The sequence below is a fragment of the Hemiscyllium ocellatum genome, chromosome 20, assembly GCF_020745735.1.
Source record: "Hemiscyllium ocellatum isolate sHemOce1 chromosome 20, sHemOce1.pat.X.cur, whole genome shotgun sequence".
Lineage (NCBI taxonomy): Eukaryota > Metazoa > Chordata > Chondrichthyes > Orectolobiformes > Hemiscylliidae > Hemiscyllium > Hemiscyllium ocellatum.
Window position 1 is genome coordinate 33,963,983 of NC_083420.1, and position 19,090 is coordinate 33,983,072.

General features: G+C 42.2%; 1 protein-coding gene across 2 annotated transcripts in view; it reads right to left on the minus strand.

Moving 5' to 3' along the window:
* LOC132825447 (interleukin-21 receptor-like) overlaps positions 1 to 18,618 on the minus strand; it is a 71,767-nt gene extending 53,149 nt beyond the window's left edge. The window contains exons 1-3 of one of the 2 annotated variants that reach the window (XM_060840725.1): positions 18,548 to 18,618; positions 9,314 to 9,395; positions 5,803 to 5,917 (exon numbers count right to left, since the gene is read on the minus strand). In XM_060840725.1, coding sequence (XP_060696708.1) covers positions 5,803 to 5,917; positions 9,314 to 9,383 — 185 coding nt within the window. In that variant the 5' untranslated portion in view covers positions 9,384 to 9,395; positions 18,548 to 18,618. Of the gene's footprint in view, positions 1 to 5,802; positions 5,918 to 9,313; positions 9,396 to 11,631; positions 11,869 to 18,547 lie in introns of those variants that run through there. The other variant, XM_060840724.1, reaches the window with a different exon arrangement.
* Between the last annotated feature and the right edge of the window lie 472 nt (positions 18,619 to 19,090).

The following is a 19,090-nucleotide window of genomic DNA, read 5'->3' on the forward strand; positions in this document are numbered from 1 at the left end:
ATCTGTCTATTCCCATCTTGATCCAACTGCTGCCTAGATATTCACATGCGGGTTGGGTGTGCAGCAGTCAGAGCTCCACAAACCTTAAAAATGTTTCCCTGAGTATTTAGTCCCAGGGGTGGACTACATTAGAGTCAGGCAGTAATCTTGAATGTAGTGAGGAAGATGTCAGGTGCAGAGGGAGGCAGGGCAGAAGGCTTGATCAAGGCTTCAGTATTGAGTCCAAAATTTGAAAAGAAAGAATAAAACATCAAAAGTCCCTCCATCTCTCACCATTCACACCCTCACACACTCCCCATGTCAATCCATGCCTACATATTCCACCATACATGCTGGACTAACCATCTAGCATCCTTTGCCAGCCCATACTCCAGTTACCTTCCCCCCCACGCCCACCCACCCACTTAGAATCATTCATATCTTCCAAGCTAATCAACGGCCTGTACCTATCACCCTTTTGGCCATTTATAGTTCTTATGTCAGCCTGGTTTCAAACTATCACAATCCAGGGAAAAACTCAACAGGTCTGGCAGCATCTGTGAAGAGAGAAACAGAGTTAACCTCTCAAGTCTGCAGATTCAGTTCTGAAGAAGAGTCATAGCTGACTTGAAATGTTAACTTGGTTTCTCTGCATTGATGCTGCCAGGCCTGCTGGGTTTATCCAACATTCTCTATGTTTTTTTTAACAGATTTCCAATATCCACTGTATTTTGCTTTGACTTATGAAAATTCATGATATCTATCCATCTACTATATCAACTTTCCCACTATTCACCAAGGACAGATTTCATAAACCATGCAGAGATGAGATAAAAATAAAGATCTCATAAATAAAGCTCCAGTTGTCTGTTGCAGACTTCACTATATTGAAAAAAAACTCACGCATGAAAGCACATTTCTTACATTTGCATTCCTTTGATAACAAAGCCTTATAGCAACAAACATTCAAATGTATAGTACACTTTAAAGGATCTATAAACACTTATATCATTCAATGTAACAATGTAGCAAGCACCCCAGCAATAATGGACAGTTATGAAATCAGTAATGCAGCTCTAATTTAATTATTGAACCGTTCAAGCTATGTTAACAAAGTGAGAAAACAAGCATTTTTCAAAAGAAACACTTCAGACCTTTTTTACTTTTACAAAGATCTAGGGGCTAGAGTTTCAAAAGCTTGACAGCTTCACAGCTTCCTTTGACAGTGCTTTTGAAAATTCTCTGACGCTTTTGATTAATTATTTTGACTTGTTTGTTGATAATTACAACGAGCTTTACAGTAAATGAGTTTATGTACTTTTTACATACATTCACGTCTACTTTTAACAATTCCAAAAGGCACTTTACCTCCCCCAGAGGGAACATGGCCTTTCCCACATTCAACCTGGGACCACATTCAAAATTCTATTTACTCTTTCCGTAAAGTTCTTAAATTACACCACTTAAAACACTCTTTTGGGAAGCATTCCAAAGACTTACAAACCCCAGAGAAGATATTACCCTTTGTCTGTCTCAAATGAAGACCTCTTACTTTTGCACTTTGTTCCCTAGTTCTGTCATCAGCAGAACGAATCTTCTTTAAACTACTTCTAAATCATTTATATCCTTTGTTCAGCAAGATGTCGACTCACTCATATGTTGCAGAATAGTATGAAAATATTCCTACATTTATCTTCCATTCCTCTAGCAATAATATTCCACTGGCTTTTCTAATCACTTGCTGTACTTGCATTCCAAACTTTTTTGATTCATGTAGCAGGATGCTCAGATCCCTGTGCACCTCAGGGTTCTACAATATCTCTCCATTTAACTAATCTGGTGTTTTCCTAAGTGGACAAATTCACATTTTTCCACGTTTGTCACCATTTACCAAAGTTTTGCTGACTCACTTATCCTAGCTACATCCCTTTGTCCACATGCCTTATGCCCTGTTCACAACCTGCATTACTAACTGTCTTTGTATCATCAACAGGTTTAGCGACTGTATATTTATTCCTTCATCCGGGTAAAACTTGAGTAGAGACATCTGATAATTTAAATGGCCAGCTGCCTCTGTGAAATGCAAGTAGATGAAATAGGAACAGGCCTACCACATGAAAATGATAAGTAACATGCTCTAGCTGTAGGGGGACATTTGTACTTTCTGGGCACATCCCTAATTTAGCCAAAATGGAGAGAGTCTCCTTCATCTCTCTCTGCTGTGGTGAAAAATCTGGGCCTTGGCGTCACTGCTTCCTGCTTTAGCTCAGTTACTCCCTTATCTTGTAGTCTGGGTGATGTCCTCAGCCCTTCACCTGGTGCCCCTTTGCAATGGGTTTTAATCGATGCGCTGCAGCAGCTTGAAAAGGTGAGAAGTGTCCTGCAAAATCTTTGAGAAGCAGCACTGCTTTACTTTAAGCATCAAGGCTGTATCCATGCTTCTGATCTCCTCTGGAGCCTCGTTGTCTACTACTGAAGGTACTATCTGCTGACCCTATCGACAGCACTTGGAAAACTCTCCAGAGCTTTGCATGCATAGACTTCCAAAATTGCAGTAGCATGGAGATTTGACGCCGTTCATGTACAGGAGAAGGGAAATCTGCTCAGTTATGCAGTCCGCTTGCATATATGCAGGGCCAAAGCATTAGGCATGCACAATGATGTTGGGCCATATCTTCGAGATGAGAAGAATTTGCATATGCACAGTAAAGAGGTGTGCAGTTGAAATGGCTGATCTGACAAGCTGTCTGCTCACATTTCCTTGTTAGCACAATTTTACAATTAATATTTTTGGATTTTCTTTTAGTCGTGCTACGGATACAAGTGTTAGATTCTAACAAAATATGAGTTTCTTGCCATAAGACGCAATTCCCCTGCTAATTCAGTCAATGAAACATCTCAACCCAAAGATAAAACAGCATGAACTGTTCAGAGACAGTTTAATGAGAGCTAACTGGCAGAGATGAGGGCTGAGTATCAGAATTTACTGCTACACACTGAGGTGCTTTTGGTTATTGAGGTGGTTGGGAAGGGGGGAAGGTTCTCTCCCAAATTCACAAGCTCCGGTGAAAACTGAGAGTTTTCAACAATGCATGCACTGCTTTATGAAGAGTTACTGTCTGCTGATTACCGTTGGCAAATCTCAATGCCATTTGAGTGAGTCAAATGAATAAAGATGCAGGGCAAAAATGAGACGATCTTGACCATCACAGATAAATTTCAAGACTTCAGGTCAGAACTGGGACTTTGGCAAGAGACAGTGACAGGGGGTTCACTTGAGATGTTCCCAGTAGCTTCAGCAGTGGCCAATGCAGCTTTCAAGGTGTACACCCTCCTATTCAAAAACCGCAAAACATTGCAAGAGAAGTTCAATTTCTACTTACCCTCAACAAATATATAAGACTATGACTCAACACACGATTTGTTCGTACACGATCTACTGATTCATCACAAAAACTAATGGTAAAATAAAAAAAGGAATATGCACAGCTAGAGATGGACCACACATTGAAGTTGAGGTTTGGAGAGGTGGCTTTGTATGTGTTTTGGCTGACTGTGACACGTAATTATCTGATGATCCCTAACCATACTATTGCTGTACTCTTGCCATTTGCAACCACATGATTATCTGATGATCCCTGACCATACTATTGCTGTACTCTTGCCATTTGCAACCACATATGTCTGCGAGGCAGTATTTTCAATATTGGCATATATGAGAAACAACACGAGAGAGTGCAGTGGAGCAAGATCTGCAGGTGGCCCTCTCACTAATCCCTCCTGTATCTGAAAGCTCTATACACACCAGCCCAAGTTTCCCACTGACCCAGTAAATTGCAATTTATTCAAATTTGTGTTTTGCTGTGATCCTTGGCTCTTGAATAGTTAGAAATAACTGAGTTGAGCAGGTTTTGAAAATGTGTCGATGCTCACAGTTGAAGACAGTATGATTTTGCCAGTGGATTTGAAACATTAATGCTTTTGATCCTTCTTCAGCTTGTTGCATGTACTATGTCGCAAACTTCTCTAGTTAGGCCATAACCAGAGTAAATGAAAAAAATGTGATGTTTATGAACAACCAATTCAGATGAAAAATATGGGTGTCCTATGGAATTGTTTGTATCATTGAAGTGTACCCTGATATTGAAAAGGTTAGGAACTGCTGCCATATTGGACCGCTGATTCTCTGATGCCCTCTGCATTGTTCAACTGGAGCCCTCTGAAGTTGGTTGCCTACCCTTTTATGCTGAATTGCACTGTGGCTGTACTCTGCTGTCCTATGGGACAATGCCCATAATCTGGTGGTATTCTGCATTATGTGTTAGCCTTCTACCCATATACAACACTGTGATACTTGGCTCTTCCACGGGTTTCTTGCATTCTGCAACTGCATCTTCCTCCTGCTTTCCAGTACTTTGGGTCTGGATCTATTCCCTTGTTCCTTACCATGGTACCATGTGAGACTGGATCCTTTCTCTGGTGCCTTGTCATATGAGACTGGTGCTTTCACCAAGGGTTTTGGGCTTTCACCTGATACTTGTGTGGGGTTGTTTCCATTTCTTGATAACCTGTGGAGCTGAGCCCTTTTCCTATTGGCCTGCCCTAGAGGTAATTGATGTTTCTTCTGGTACCAATCCTATTGGATTGAGTTATTGTCTGGTGTGTGTACTTTAACTGGTGTCCTGAATTACAGAACTGTGCTCCTCTGCTGATTCCCAGAAAACTGCTTCCTGGCATTCTCCCTTCAAGACTGGACTACATCACTAGTAGCTGAAAATGTGTTGCTGGTTAAAGCACAGCAGGTTAGGCAGCATCCAAGGAACAGGAAATTCGACGTTTCGGGCCAGAGCCCTTCATCATTTTCAGCTCTGATCTCCAGCATCTGCAGACCTCACTTTTTACTACTACATCACTAGTATTAGGTCACCTCTGAAATTATGGCCTTCCTCAGCTGTCCTTTGAAACTGGGTGCACTGTAGGGCTGGGCGCTGTACCTGGAAGAATGGGTTTGACAGGATGAATGGTGGTACACAGTCTGTGTGGGTGCCTATTCAAAGATATTAAACTGACAATTGAACTTAACAAAAAGTTCAATCAGCAGCTAATGGCTCTGGGAGTCTATTGCTATGAAAAGGTCTGCTGCTGCCTGATTTCATCACAAGAATGAGTGCAGATGATTAGTATATGAGTGTGTAAATTAATAGCTAGTAATGGGGTACTCTTGTGGCATAGTGATAGCAGTCCTTAGCCTGGATTAGGAAGCACAGGTTCAAACCCAACCTGCTCCAGATGTGTGTAATAACATCTCTGAATAAATTACTTAGGAAAAATAGGTTAAATAAAAATAAAGCTTGTGATGGGGCTATTGTGGCTCAATAATAATGTCCTTACCTCTAAGCTAGGAGATGTGGGTTCAAGTCCCAACTGCTGCAGAGATGGGTGATAACAGTTTTGAAAGGCTGCTTAAGGGGGAAAAGTATCTAACAGCCAGTGATGCAAGAACAAATGCTGTAACAGCCAGCGGAGTAAAAGTATGCGAGGCAGCAATGAATTACAAAAGTGTAATTAACGTGGCAACAAGTGACCATAAGAATAAGCAACGCAAGTGTGTGCCATCTGACAGTGAGTGGTATGTAAAAGAATGAGCGAATGGAAGTGAATGAGGCAACAACAAGTGATATAATAATGAACGATGTAATGGTGATGGAAGAGGGAGGGAGCTATTAATATGTAATGTGTAAGATTTCTTTGCTACTTAATTTATTATTTGCTCCACTACACCAAAGATGTGACTGCTGTGAGAGGGAATAATTCTATACTTACGATGCTGCAGTAAGATGGTATGAAACTTGAGGCTCAAGTGGGACTGGAACTTTCCAGGTGCATGTTATGTGCTCCAAGTAGTCAGTGACACAGGTTAGACCATCACAACCTGTAGCTTGGAAGGAATGATTGGAAGAAGTTATTATTAATTTCCATTCACTTCTGAATTTATTGACTCTAATTGGGATACAGATTTCCCCTTCCATTAATACCTCAGATGTTAAGGATCCATTGTTATTTGTAAGAGTCTGTTATGCATATGATAGCTGCTGCATTTGCCAACATGACAGCATCCCCTGCAAAAAATAACTTATTGTGTTTGAGAGACCCAAGAAGATAAGAGGTTTATTTATGCAAATAAAATATTTCATACAAATTGATTTTCTCTGTAACTGTCATAAGCAGCACATGAACCAATTGTTTAAATATCTTCTACAATTATAGGGCTCAGGTGCTGGCATCCATTTCCCACACTGAACAGTGCTCCCAAAGCAGGAAACTTAGTCCTCAACCATGACTAATGTGTATTATTATCCTGTTAAGTTCATCATTCTCTTATTTGTATGAAAGAACATTTACTGGAAGCTCCTACAGCGTCAGGGTCATAACATTTTACAGCACAGAAAGAGGCCATTCACCCCATATCTGTACTGAATCTCTGAAATACATATCCAATTATTCCCATTGATTTGTCTTTTCCCCAGTTAGCCCATTACACCTGTGATGGCTCTTTGAAAATGAATGCTTTAACAACATTTCCTCACCTTTTCATACCACGCCCGTTCAGATAACCTAGGATCCTTCATGCTTTAGAAAAACTGACTTATTACCTGTCCTAGGTAAAAACAAGGACTGCAGCTGCTGGAAACCAGATTCTAGATTAGAGTGGTGCTGGAAAAGCACAGCAGTTCAGGCAGCATCCGAGGAGAAGGAAAATCGACGTTTCAGGCAAAAGCCCTTTATCAGGATTACCTGTCCTCCCAATGTTATAAATTTATGTACCTGACCCCATCATTCTTTGCTTTTTTAGAATTTTAGCATCTGATAAATCTTTCATCTTATTTACATTTCACACTGCATTAAATTTTATGTGCCTTCTATATTTCCTATCAAACATTTATCCCTCTACTGGGCCTCACAGCGCCAGGGCCCTGGGTTCAATTCCCGCCTCAGGTGACTGACTGTGTGGAGTTTGCACGTTCTCCCCGTGTCTGCGTGGGTTTCCTCCGGGTGCTCCGGTTTCCTCCTACAGTCACAAAGATGTGCGGGTCAGGTGAATTGGCCATGCTAAATTGCCCGTAGTGTTAGGTAAGGGGTATATGTAGGGGTATGGGTGGGTTGCGCTTCGGCGGGTCGGTGTGGACTTGTTGGGCCGAAGGGCCTGTTTCCACACTGTAAGTAATCTAATTAATGTTAATCAGACATGATCTGGTCCATTATCTCATTGCCAATATGGGAGTTTTGTGTGAAAATTGGTTGTTGTGATTGCCTGCAAAACAGTGATGAATACATTTCAAAAGTACCTAATTGGCTGTGAAGTGCTTTGGGATATGTTGAAAATTTCAATAATGCTGTATAAGTACAAAATATTTATTTCTTTATCTATCTCATCTTCAGTTAGCCATATTCTTTATTCTTCGCAACTGTTGGCTTCATTGAATACCCATTATAGCCCAAGTCCAGATCATTTACTTATATTGAGATGAGCAATCATCCGAGCATGGACCTTTGAGCAACACTGTTATTTATATCTTCCAGTCTGAAAAACATTAACTACTATTATTTAATGTCCTCAAATTTACATCCTACCCTCGTTGCTTAAATTCCTTCTACAATATTATACATGTTTTTAACATATGATATATCAAACATCTTTCCCCATATAATTCCATCTCACAAACACACTCCTCATACCCCTCAACCATACCTGTTGATCTTCTTCTTATATCCCTTAACTCTGATGGCCACCTTATTTTCATAACCACAATCTCATCCTCACCTTTCAGAAGAAATGAAGGGACAAGTAATCTTTTGACCTAACTTGCTTCTCCAATAACCTATACTGATTGTGTTTTCTGTTGCATTAAAATATCCCCAGACTTTCTTAATTCAAACCCTGTAATGCAGTGAATAAATAAATGAAGTGATTTAGAGGCTGAAGTACAATTGACAGGTTAGTATTGCTTATATATAAACCAGCAAATATAAAGAATAAGCCATCGGCTGGAATCTAATTAAGGAATTTGGAAGTTTATATGTAGCAAACTGCCTAACCAGTTGTGAGTTAATGGTGGGAATATAATCAAGAATAATAGATACACAGAAGTGAGTTACAGGCTGGAATATAATCAAATAGTTTGGGGACAGGATTCAGAATTAAATATTGAATGATATCCAAGAATGGGTTAAGGGTGAATAGAGGGGCTTGTGTGATTTTCACAGAGCAGCACATTCCCAGGAATGAAGTACAAACTGAATTATTTTGGAGAGATTTGGGAGTTTGGGTGTCAGATAACCAGGAATGAGTTCTCGACTGGAATAAGATTGAATTGAAGTGTTTATGTATAGAATAATTAATTCCCAAAGTGAATTAAAGTTGGCACTGTGACTGGGGTGATGTTGGGCTTTACATTTAGAATAATAACTAGATGGAATCCAGTTGAGTGGTTTGACAGGGGTTTGTGAAGGATAGTGTATCAGAATGAGTCTCCCAGTAAATTCTTAATAGTGAGTTGGATAAGCTGTGTGTAGGTGATAATAGAACTAATACGTGTGAATGGAACCGGCTAAGGTGAATGGTTGTAAAATTGGTATCTAAGAATGGGCACAGTATATTCTATTCAGAATATTAACCACTATTGTTTGTTTAAAACACAATTGCTGAGTATTATTGATTGAAGCGCATTAAACAGAGTAAAAATATGATTGTTTTCAATTAGAGCACAAACACTGGTGCATTTTTTTATTGTGTGATGAATATAATGCTGATGGTAGAGTTAATAGATTTTGTTCTTGCAAAAACCATTGATCTAACAGTAACAGAAGGCAAGATTCCAAAAATTGTTAGTTTGATTGTTAATTGTATATATTAAGGTTATGTGAATACAGGGGGTCATTCACTGCATATAAAGAGACAGTTCTGTCATTGAAATGAGTTGTAAGATTATGATCTGTACATTTGTAATGTTTAACTTTCTGAATAAATCTAAAACTATGTAAGGATTGGCTTTACGTCTCCTCCTTCAACTGTTGTCAGATGTTTAAGAATTGCATCCACACTGTATTGATTTTATTTCTCTCAGAGGTTTAACATTAGTTACCACTCTGTCCTCTCCCACCAACATGTTTGTGGGCCTCCTAGAGCGCTGCTCAGACTCCTATATGTTTCAGACAAGAACAGCCAATCACATTATTGCCATGAGTCCTTCTCATGGACCCATTAAGATCTACCCACCAGTGACAGGATAGCACAAAGGAAATTCAATCTAAAATGATATTTGTCTGAACTTACTGCAGTGTGACCATTTACACAGGAGAAGGAAGGGGACTAAGGCCAGCAGGGTACTCCAGGGACAGCTCATTATGGGGACTTCCTGTGGAGGAAAAGCACAACATTTAGTACCAGGGTCATCTGCTTGTGAATTACAAATCAGTCACAACACCAAATCATCAGGCAATAATTAATGATCACAAAATGACACACACACACACCCGATGATTGTCAAGCAGCAATGAGGCAGCAGTACTTGGAGACTTGAAGAGAACATAAGATTTGCAAACAGGCATAATAATAGCAGAAGGATATGATTTTGAATGTGAGTTACATAGAATGGAGAGAGGTGAGGGTAAAGTTTATGGAGGATGCAAGGCTGTGTACATTAACAGACTAATACAGTGATGTGCAATAGAGAGTGGGACAAGCTATTTGTGGAACTAGTATGGGTGAAATGAACAGACCGTATGAATTTTGTAAAACTGAGATCTAACAGTGGGATGTACTCAGTGTAATTACGCTGGAGGAGCTGGTATCTAAGAATGGGACAGTCTGTGTCTGTAGTTGACAGGGAGTTGATATCTGGGAATGAGATAGGTTGTATGTGTATATAATGGAAGTGGAACAAGCTGTGTGTGTTTGTAATGAAGGAATTGGAACAAATGGATGGAACTCATTACTCTGGATATTTAGGTTTACTGACAATGTCTGCCAGCTGTACTAAGATTATCTATCATTGACGTTAATCTTTCTTATAAACTACCTAAATACAGCACAATATAGAATTCATAGCTAAGTAATTATTATTGCCGAGTTGTATGAGCATGTCAGACAGTGTCTCTTTCACTGCTGATTACTTAACTTTGATTAAATCTGGAGTGAAGTATTTGAAAGCTTGGTCTAGATGAAGGGCTTATGCCCGAAACGTCGAATTTCCTATTCCTTGGATGCTGCCTAACCTGTGTGCTTTAACCAGCAACACATTTTCAGCTGTGATCTCCAGCATCTGCAGACCTCATTTTTTACCTAGAGTAGCAGTGGGACTGGGGAGTTAGATATGACAATGGTAGCTGTCAGGATTTCTCGGTATTGGTAGTTGAGCCAATCTTAGGTTTCACCCTCTGTTCAGAAGTTCATTTCATATTGCTGCTGTCTTTGAATTAAAAGCTTAGTGTTCAAATCTTAATCCAGGACAGGTTAGCCTTGATGTTTTAACAGGTTGATATTCAGCCTATTAATCCTTCCAGAACTCCTCAATATTACCCAAACAGGGAAAATATGTGTGACGATAGCAAATAATTAACTCCCCCAACTGATGGTAGTGGAAGAAGCTATCTGTGGCCTCTGCTATTTCTCTAACCTATGGACATTGATAGTCGAACAATGGGGTTGGGAACGATTCGACCTGCAAATTGCTCACAGATGAAACCTGCCAATTTAAGCAAATGGCAATCTGCTCTCCAATGTCCAACAGTGGGTTGCTGGAGAAGAACAGCTGGCCATCCGAGATGCATGAGAATCGACGTTTCGAGCATAAACTCTTCGTTAGGAATGAGGGGGCACCTAGTAATACAAACCCATCCTCTCACGGAGACTTTTCCCAAATAAAAAAAACTCCCAGGTCGTCGGTGTACAAAGTGCATTCCACTATAGCCAGAACAGTCACAGATGTTTATTCCAGCACGGGGAAAGGCCTTTCGGGCTGTCGTTTCGGCGCCTGTCATTAAGCATCTATTCTAATTCCATTTTACTGCACTTGGCCCGCAACTGTGTACGCTATGGGGATTCTCAGTTTTATTTAAAGAAACCAAAGCAAACTTATCTCCTTCCCTAACCTCCAATGCGATTCCATCTACTCTCCCAGTTTTCCCAGGATCGCACTGGGGCTCTGAACTGAACATTTGTGGACATTTGACTCAGTCGATCCGGCGGGAATGTGTCAGTTTGAAGTTCTCTGGTCTGGCTCACTTTTAGAGTCGCCATCAGGAAATTCAACTTACTGAATTACCTATGGATCTTCGCCAATTTTGTTGGTGTCACTCACTCATCCTTCATTCGGGGAAATAAAAGAAAATTCCAGTCGGCTTACCCAGTTGGGTGTCGGAAATTGAGAAAAACCTTTGTATCATTGCTGATGAAAACATGACACGGCTCACGCGGAATGTTTACACAGCAGTCTGTAATAACTCAGCTGGCCGGATCAAGGGAGTGAAAGCAGGAATTGCGGAAGCTTTTGAAAGCAAAACCACTGCGCTCTCTGGTCAGCAGCCTTGGTCTCTGCGGTGAGGGGCCGACTGGAAATACAGCCACATTCCAGTTCCTCGGAAAACACTTACCAGATTCCGAATCCGTTGTCAGCGGCCAGTGAGTCAACACAGGGTGCCTCACTTTCCAAGTCCGTTTTTTGGCGCCAGTTTGCAATTCCAGAGGCATCTGCCCGGGTCGCTCGAAGCTTCAGTTGTGTGTTGCTGATGCTGAATGGCCATCATCTCCTTCGGCCAAGAGGGAGAGCAAGGGGACTGGTCAGGTGCCAGCATGAGCAGAGGAGAGCAGCTGAAGCCCTTGCCTTTACATTTCACACTGTACACTACAGTACGAACATGGAACATTGAGCTGGTTCTTACAGACCATTGACGTCACCTGTCATTAGATTGATCAAAGGTCAGGATGTGGTTAAAGGTTTAAACATGAGAAGCGGAGTGTCACAGGCCAGCTCATGTCATCATCATCTTCATTATGAGTGCAAGGCAATGGGCTGGATTTTATATGCAGCGGCGCTTCAAAGATTGTCACTGTTACATTTTAACTTTCCAGTGAGAGTTTTCCGGGAACCACACTTCCTTGGTTCTATTCTGAAAGGACATGGGAGTGATCTGGCTAAAACATTGGTACCATTTCCATTTTTGTTAAATCTTTCAGAAAAAAACCTGCAAGGAGTCTCAGCCAAGTTGAGCTGTTAGTGCCACTCTGGGGACCTGATAGGGTAGCCGAGCTGCGCACAGCATGATCCCACAAGCATTAGCAACCTGAAGAATGATTTAGTTCATAGTGGGTATTAATTGAGGGAGGACGGGGTGGACACTGTAATGCCGCCAATCTGAACAAGCCGTTGACACACAGGCTTAAAGAGGTGTCTTTATGAAGCCACCAACTGCACCTAACGACCCCTCCCCCACAAGGAAGCCTGTACTGAGAAGATGTTTAACCTTTCCATGCTGTAACTGTAGTGCAGTGAGTTAAAACAAGAACTGTTGCACCTGATGAAAACAAGAAGCAACAAAATAGCTTGTTGCATTGGGCAGTGAAGGATGATTCCAGTTATGTTTACAGTAACCTTTACAGTAAAGTTGATGCATGTTGAATCCAATGAGACCCGCCCCTCACTGAAAGCGCTGTCCGACAACTGGAATGTGAAAGACCCAGTAGAAACTTCACCCATTCCGCCTCCTTCCTCACTCATTCCCCCCCTCCCTTCCACCTCCCTTCCATCAGCATGTGCACCGCACAGTGCAGTGGGACCCAGGAAAGTCCCTCCTGGTTAAATGATCTCAGTCCAGATGGCAAGAAGGGAGGAGGAGGAACTTTCACTGAATGTGTATCTCTGGCCTAGGGAAAACGGGAAAGAATCAAAATCCGTCCACCCGTTCCTAACTATTCACCCCCAACAGAAACTGTGTTGGTTGGGGTGGTGTAATGGTTGCGACTGTGACCAGTAATCCAGGGAATTTACATTCTCAAACCCGCCATGGCAGTTTGATGACATACATTCAATGATTACTAAGTTTCATAAAATAAACAATGACTTAGTCCTGTCCTTTCGGCCTACGTAATGACGTTAGTCCTAAGCCAATGTGGTCAATTCTTAACTGCTCTCATATCATGTTCTAGCTAAGTCACTCACTTTGTGTTGGGGTAGCGAGATGTCAGCATTAACCAACAGCTCACATCCAACATTGAGGGTGAGGTGAAGGACTGAGGGTGGCAGTGCCTGAGGAAGAGTGCAGAGGGAGCAGCAGGAACACTGTTGGCCTTGTATACTGTTGTGCAGGTGGCCAACGTCGTTAGATACAGCTGCACTAATTCTGCACCGACACACACACATACACTGCAGCTCTTTGCACAGCTTCTCATTGAAGAACTGTAAGATGTTCAGCACCGATAGCTCGAGAACTCACTCGTCTTTGCAAAACCGCAGCAACACAAAAAATAAGCCCACACAAGTCCTAATTATAGTTTTATAAAGTCAGATGGAAAGACACAATCAGAGCCAATATTCTAGGGGATTGCAGGACGGGGGAAAGCCAATCAACGTGAGAACAAGTTAAAATGGTTTATCATCTATAAATGGAACAGACAAGACCATCTGGTAACGGCAGTGCAGTCGTCCATGGCACTAACAAACACTGGCTCCAACTGTTCCCCCATCGCCTCTCTTGAAACCCCCGAACCATATTGACAAAGGGTATCAGTGGGTGTTTCTGTCCTTGGACCCCCTGCATGGACAGTTCTTTTTAGTCAGAACTAACCGTGAGTGATCGAGGGAAACCTTGACAGGTGGTTCCTCCGCCAGACATGATGGCTAGTTGCAGGACCAATGTTATGTTCCTCCACAAACAATGGGGAGGTTCAGTAAGTGGATCCCGGCCTGTTCGTATTCTCCTTTGACAGTCTACACGTGAATGCAGGAGGTTATGATCAATAAGTTCTCAGATAACACAAAAATGGGGCTGTAAATAGCCAGGAGGGAAGTCTTAGAATACAGGACAGTGTAGATGGACTGGTCGGATAAGCTGAACCATGACAAATTGAATGTAACCCTGAAAAGTGTAATGTGATGTATGTTTGGAGAAAGTAACAAGTTCCCCCCTCCTGAATGCGAAGAAGTAGGGAGGGTCAGAGGAATCTTGATGCACATGTCGGTCGACCCTTGAAGGCAAAGGACAGCTAAGCAAGGTGGTTAAGAAGCTTTCTGGAAACATCTTTATGAATCAAGACATTGAATACACTTACAAGGAGGTGATGATGGAGCTCTACAAAACATTATTAGGCCACTGCATGCAGTTCTGGTTACTACACGTTTGGAAGGATATAATTGCACGACAGAGGGTTGCACCAGAGATTCACCAGGATACAAGCAGAAACATAGAAACTAGGAGTAGGTTAGGGTTAGGCTATTCAGCCATTTGTGTCTGCTTCCTATTCATTCAGGCCATTGCTGATTATTCAGTTCAACAGACTGTTCCTGCTTTCTCCCAATATTGTTTTATCCCTTTCATCCCAAGTGCTATAACCAACTCCTTCTTGAAATCATACAATGCTTTAGCCTCAGATTTCAGAGGCTCAACACTCTCTAGGTAAGGAAATTTCTCTTCATCTCATAACTGGTTTATCCCTTAGCCTTAGACTTCAACTCTTGCTTCTGGACCTTGCTGTCATCAGGATCAGCCATCCTGGACCTACCCTCTCTACGCATGTTGGAATTTTATAGGCTGCTAAGGGACGTCCCCTCATTCTTCTGTACTCCAGGAAATATAAGCCTAATTAGGTTAGATTAGATTCCCTACAGTGTAGAAACAGGCCCTTCAGCCCAACTGGTCCATACCAACCCTTCAAAGAGTAACCCACCCAGACCCATTTCCCTCTGACTAATGCCCCTAACACTCTGGGCAATTTAACATGGCCAATTCACCTGACCTGCACACTTTTGGACTGTGGGAGGAAACCGGAGCACAAGGAGGAAACCCACACAGACATGGGGAGAATGTGCAAACTCCACACAGTCGCCTGAGGCTGGAATTAAATCCGGGACCCTGGTGCTGTGAGGCAGCAGTGCTAACACTGAGCCATACATCAGTCCTGCCATCCCAGGAATTAGTCTAGTAAACCTTGGCAGTATCCTCTCTACAGCAAGAACATTTGTTCTCAAATAAGGGAACCATAAATATACACAATATTCCAAGTGAGGCCTCACTGAAGCCCTGTATAATTGTAGCAAGACATCCCTGTTCCTGTGGAGAAAGTGAGTACTGCAGATGCTGGAGATCAGAGTCGAGAGTATGGTGCTGGAAAAGCGCAGCAGGAAAGGCAACATCTGAGGAGCAGGAGAATCGGGCATAAGCCCTTCATCAGGAATGAGTTTTGTGGGCGGGGGGTGCTGAGAGATAAATGGGAGGGGAATGGGGCTGGGGGGAAGGTAGCTGGGAATGCAATAGGTAGATGAAGGTGAGGGAGAAGGTGATAGGTCAGAGAGAAGGTGATAGATGGGAAATGTGATGGACAGGTCAAGAGGCCAGTGCTGAGTTGGAGGCCGGGGACTGTGATAAGGTGGGGGGAGGGGAAATGAGGAAACTGTTGAAATCCACATGAATCCAGTGTGGTCGCAGGGTCCCAATGCAGATTCTTCCTCCAGGTGTTGGGTGGTTAGGTTATGCTGAAGGAGGAGGCTCAGGACCTGCATGTCCTTGGTGAAGTGGGAGGGAGAGTTGAAGTGTTCAGTCAGGGGACAGTGGGGTTAGTCAGTGCAGGTGTCCCAGAGATGTTCTCTGACATGATCTGCAAGTCGGCGTCATGTCTCCTCGATGTAGAGGAGACAACATCGGGTGCAACGGATACAGGGGATGACATTTGTGGAAGTGCAGGTGAGTTTCTGTCAGATGTGGAAGGATCCTTTGGGGCCTTGGGCAGAGGTGAGGGGGGAGGTGTGGGTGCACATTTTGCACTTGTGGTGGCGGGGAAGGTGCCAGGAGGGGGGATGTGGGCTGGTGGGAAGTGAGTCTGCTTCAGGACTTGGCCCACCAGCCTACACCTGATGGCACTATAAGCAGGATCATGCCTTAAAAGCTGTATCAACCTTGGAATCTGCCCAGTATCTAAGGCATAGTACATGGAGAAATGATAACTTTGAGCACAACAAAACTCACTGCCTCATCTTCAATAGTGCTAGTGTTTCACAGACATCAACAACTTGGGTCACTATTAAGCAAATGTTGAATGGCCAGTCACTTAAACATGTGGTGCCAAGCAGATTAGAGCCTGAATGCTCTGAAATAAGTAGCTCACTTTAAGATCTCTGCAAGTCTCTGACCATGTCAGAAGTGTGATGGGATAGGTTTTGCTCACTGGAAGTAACAGCAACATTTTAAAACCATCTCTAACAGATCATTTGCTTGTTTGATGTCCCGGCCACTATGGTTAATCTTCACTCTCTCCCTGACTGGTACACTATGGCTGTGATGTTTATGATCTACAGGATACAGAGCACCAACTCACCAAGTTCATCATACCTGGTTTCTAAAACTGAAAAAAAATCCTTCAGTACATAAGATATATGGGCAGGAGTAGGCCACCTGGTCCCTTAGGCCTACTCCACCATTCAATAAGATTATGGCTTTTCATTGACTCCATTTATCTGTCCACTCACCATAATGCTTAATTCCTTTACTATTCAAAAATCTATCTATCTTTGTCCTAAAAACATTCAATAAGGTAGTCTCAACTGCTTCACTGGGCAGGGAATTCCACAGATTCACAACCCTTTGGGTGAAGACGTTCCTCTTCCACTCAGTCCGAAATTTGCTCCCCCTTATTTTGAGGCTATTGTCCCCAGTTTCACCTGACAGTGGAAACAACGTCCCTGCTCCTATCTTATCTATTCCTTCATGATTTTATTTGTTTCTATAAGATTCCCCCCTCACTCTTCTCCAGTGAGAATTCTCAAATTCCAATGAGTATCGTCCTGGTCTACTCAATCGCTCCTCATAGACTAACCCTGTTAACTCTGGAATCAATCTAGTGAACCTTCTATATTGTGTGTTCAGCAGGGGGGAAGGCAGTTTTAGTTTCATTTTGAGTTCTGAGTGGTAACAGGATGTTTTGGGTGTTTACGTGCATTTTAATTAAAATTTTTAAATCCTGGAGGTGAACAGTTCAATGCATGAGAGAAAAAAAGGTAGAAGTAAAATTAACTGTTGTTACCTAGTAACAGGAGTTCAGTAAAGCAGAACTATTCAGCACAAAGGGCAGTGCGGCAAAAAAAAGATTTCGGTTAGAGAGAAGGGGTCTGAAATAGCAAGAGTGCTGTGAATAGTAGTTTCCCAAGCATTTGGGGATGGTAAACATGTCCTGAGTTGCTTAGAAAAGAGAGAGAGAGAGCAGGATAGTTTATGGAAATGGAAATTAACTGAAGGTTGGTGTCATTCCTTTGAACAGAGTGAAGGTGTTGTGCGAAATTGTCACCGAATCTCCATTTGGTCTTGCCAATATAAAGGAAATTGCATTGTGAGCAGCAAATGCTAGATTGAGTGAAGTACAAGTAAATTGCAGCTTCACCTGGAAGGCCTTGGACAGTGACAAGGGAGGAGGTGAATGTTCTCATATTAAAGTTTCTGTCCTGGGCTTGCTGCAATGTTGCAACAAAGCACAACACAAGCTCAAGGAATAACATTTTCTGCTCAGGCACTATCCCGCCTCTCAGATTCAATATTGAAATCCACAGCTGCACAGCCCAAGATGTCTACCATTTCTCTTAGATTGATTCCCCCTCACCTCCCCATCAGCTTGTCTTGTTTACTTTGCTCTCAGCCAGGTGACCCATTTTCACCCTTCCACACCTAATTTATATTCATTTTACATCCCATTTTTCTTTCATCTCAATTAACAACTGCTTTGTCTTTTGCACTGAGCCTCCACACTATCTGTTCCCCTCACTCTTCTTCGGCCTCTGTCAAAAGTATAAAATCACCACTTTTCAACCCTGTTCAGTTCTGAAGAAGTCATTATCATGACTCAAACCATTAACTCTTCCTCTCTCTCCACAAATGCTACCAGGCTTGTTGAGTTTCTCCAGCTTTATCTGTGTTTATTAATGCTCAACTGCTTGTAGCAAGGCAGCTTAAACTTACTTTCACTCTTTGTTTCACTTAAATAGGATCTAAATGACCTATTTGCAGTGTCGGCAAACTGCTAATATTATGACCATGTTGTGACAGGGTGAGGGAAATTTCACAGCAGATGGATGCTGAATTCCATCTTTCAGTCCAACCTTCTCTCTCTCTCTCTCTCTCTGATAGACCCTTTAATTGTCAACATTTTGCTGACCTAGCAAAGTCAGTTCCATCCCCAATCTATATCACTTCAAATTTTTTAAGTTTTCATCTTCTCACATTCAATATTGAAAACTGTTGTATGATCTCCCATTATTTTTCTGAGGGGGAAAGCGTATTTCACACAATTGGGATAGCTCACACTACTTACCACTGCACCCTGCAGACTCGCTTACATCTGAGTTCATCTGACACACTTCGTCTGAAAGACTTGTGTCCCCGGAGCCAGGATTAGTGTTGGGATCCTTCAGACAGAAGCTACTTGCAGTTTGACAATATTTATATTTTGGTTGTCAACACACATGAGGAAATCATGTGAAAGAAATAAAATAAATTCTTCCTTGGTTTCTTTGAAGTAAAACCTCTCACTTCTGCTTCGGTTAAGGCATTGGTGGAGACTCAGAGAGTGAAACTGTGTTTTTTCCTCTTTTCAAATCCAAACATTTTAAAATTCTGTGTACAAAGGGGAGCTTCGCTTTAGCTGCTCTGACCAATTGGAGGAACCTTGGATTTGTTTAGCCTCCTGAACACCTCTTTTACTGGTCCAGTAACTTCAAAACCCCACCATTTCTTTCCCACTTCCCTGAATGTGGTATGTTTCACATGTCAACTGCCAGATGTAGAGTCATTGAGTCATGCAGTATGGAAATACATCCTTCAGTCCAATCAGTCCATGTTGACTGTAATCGCAAAC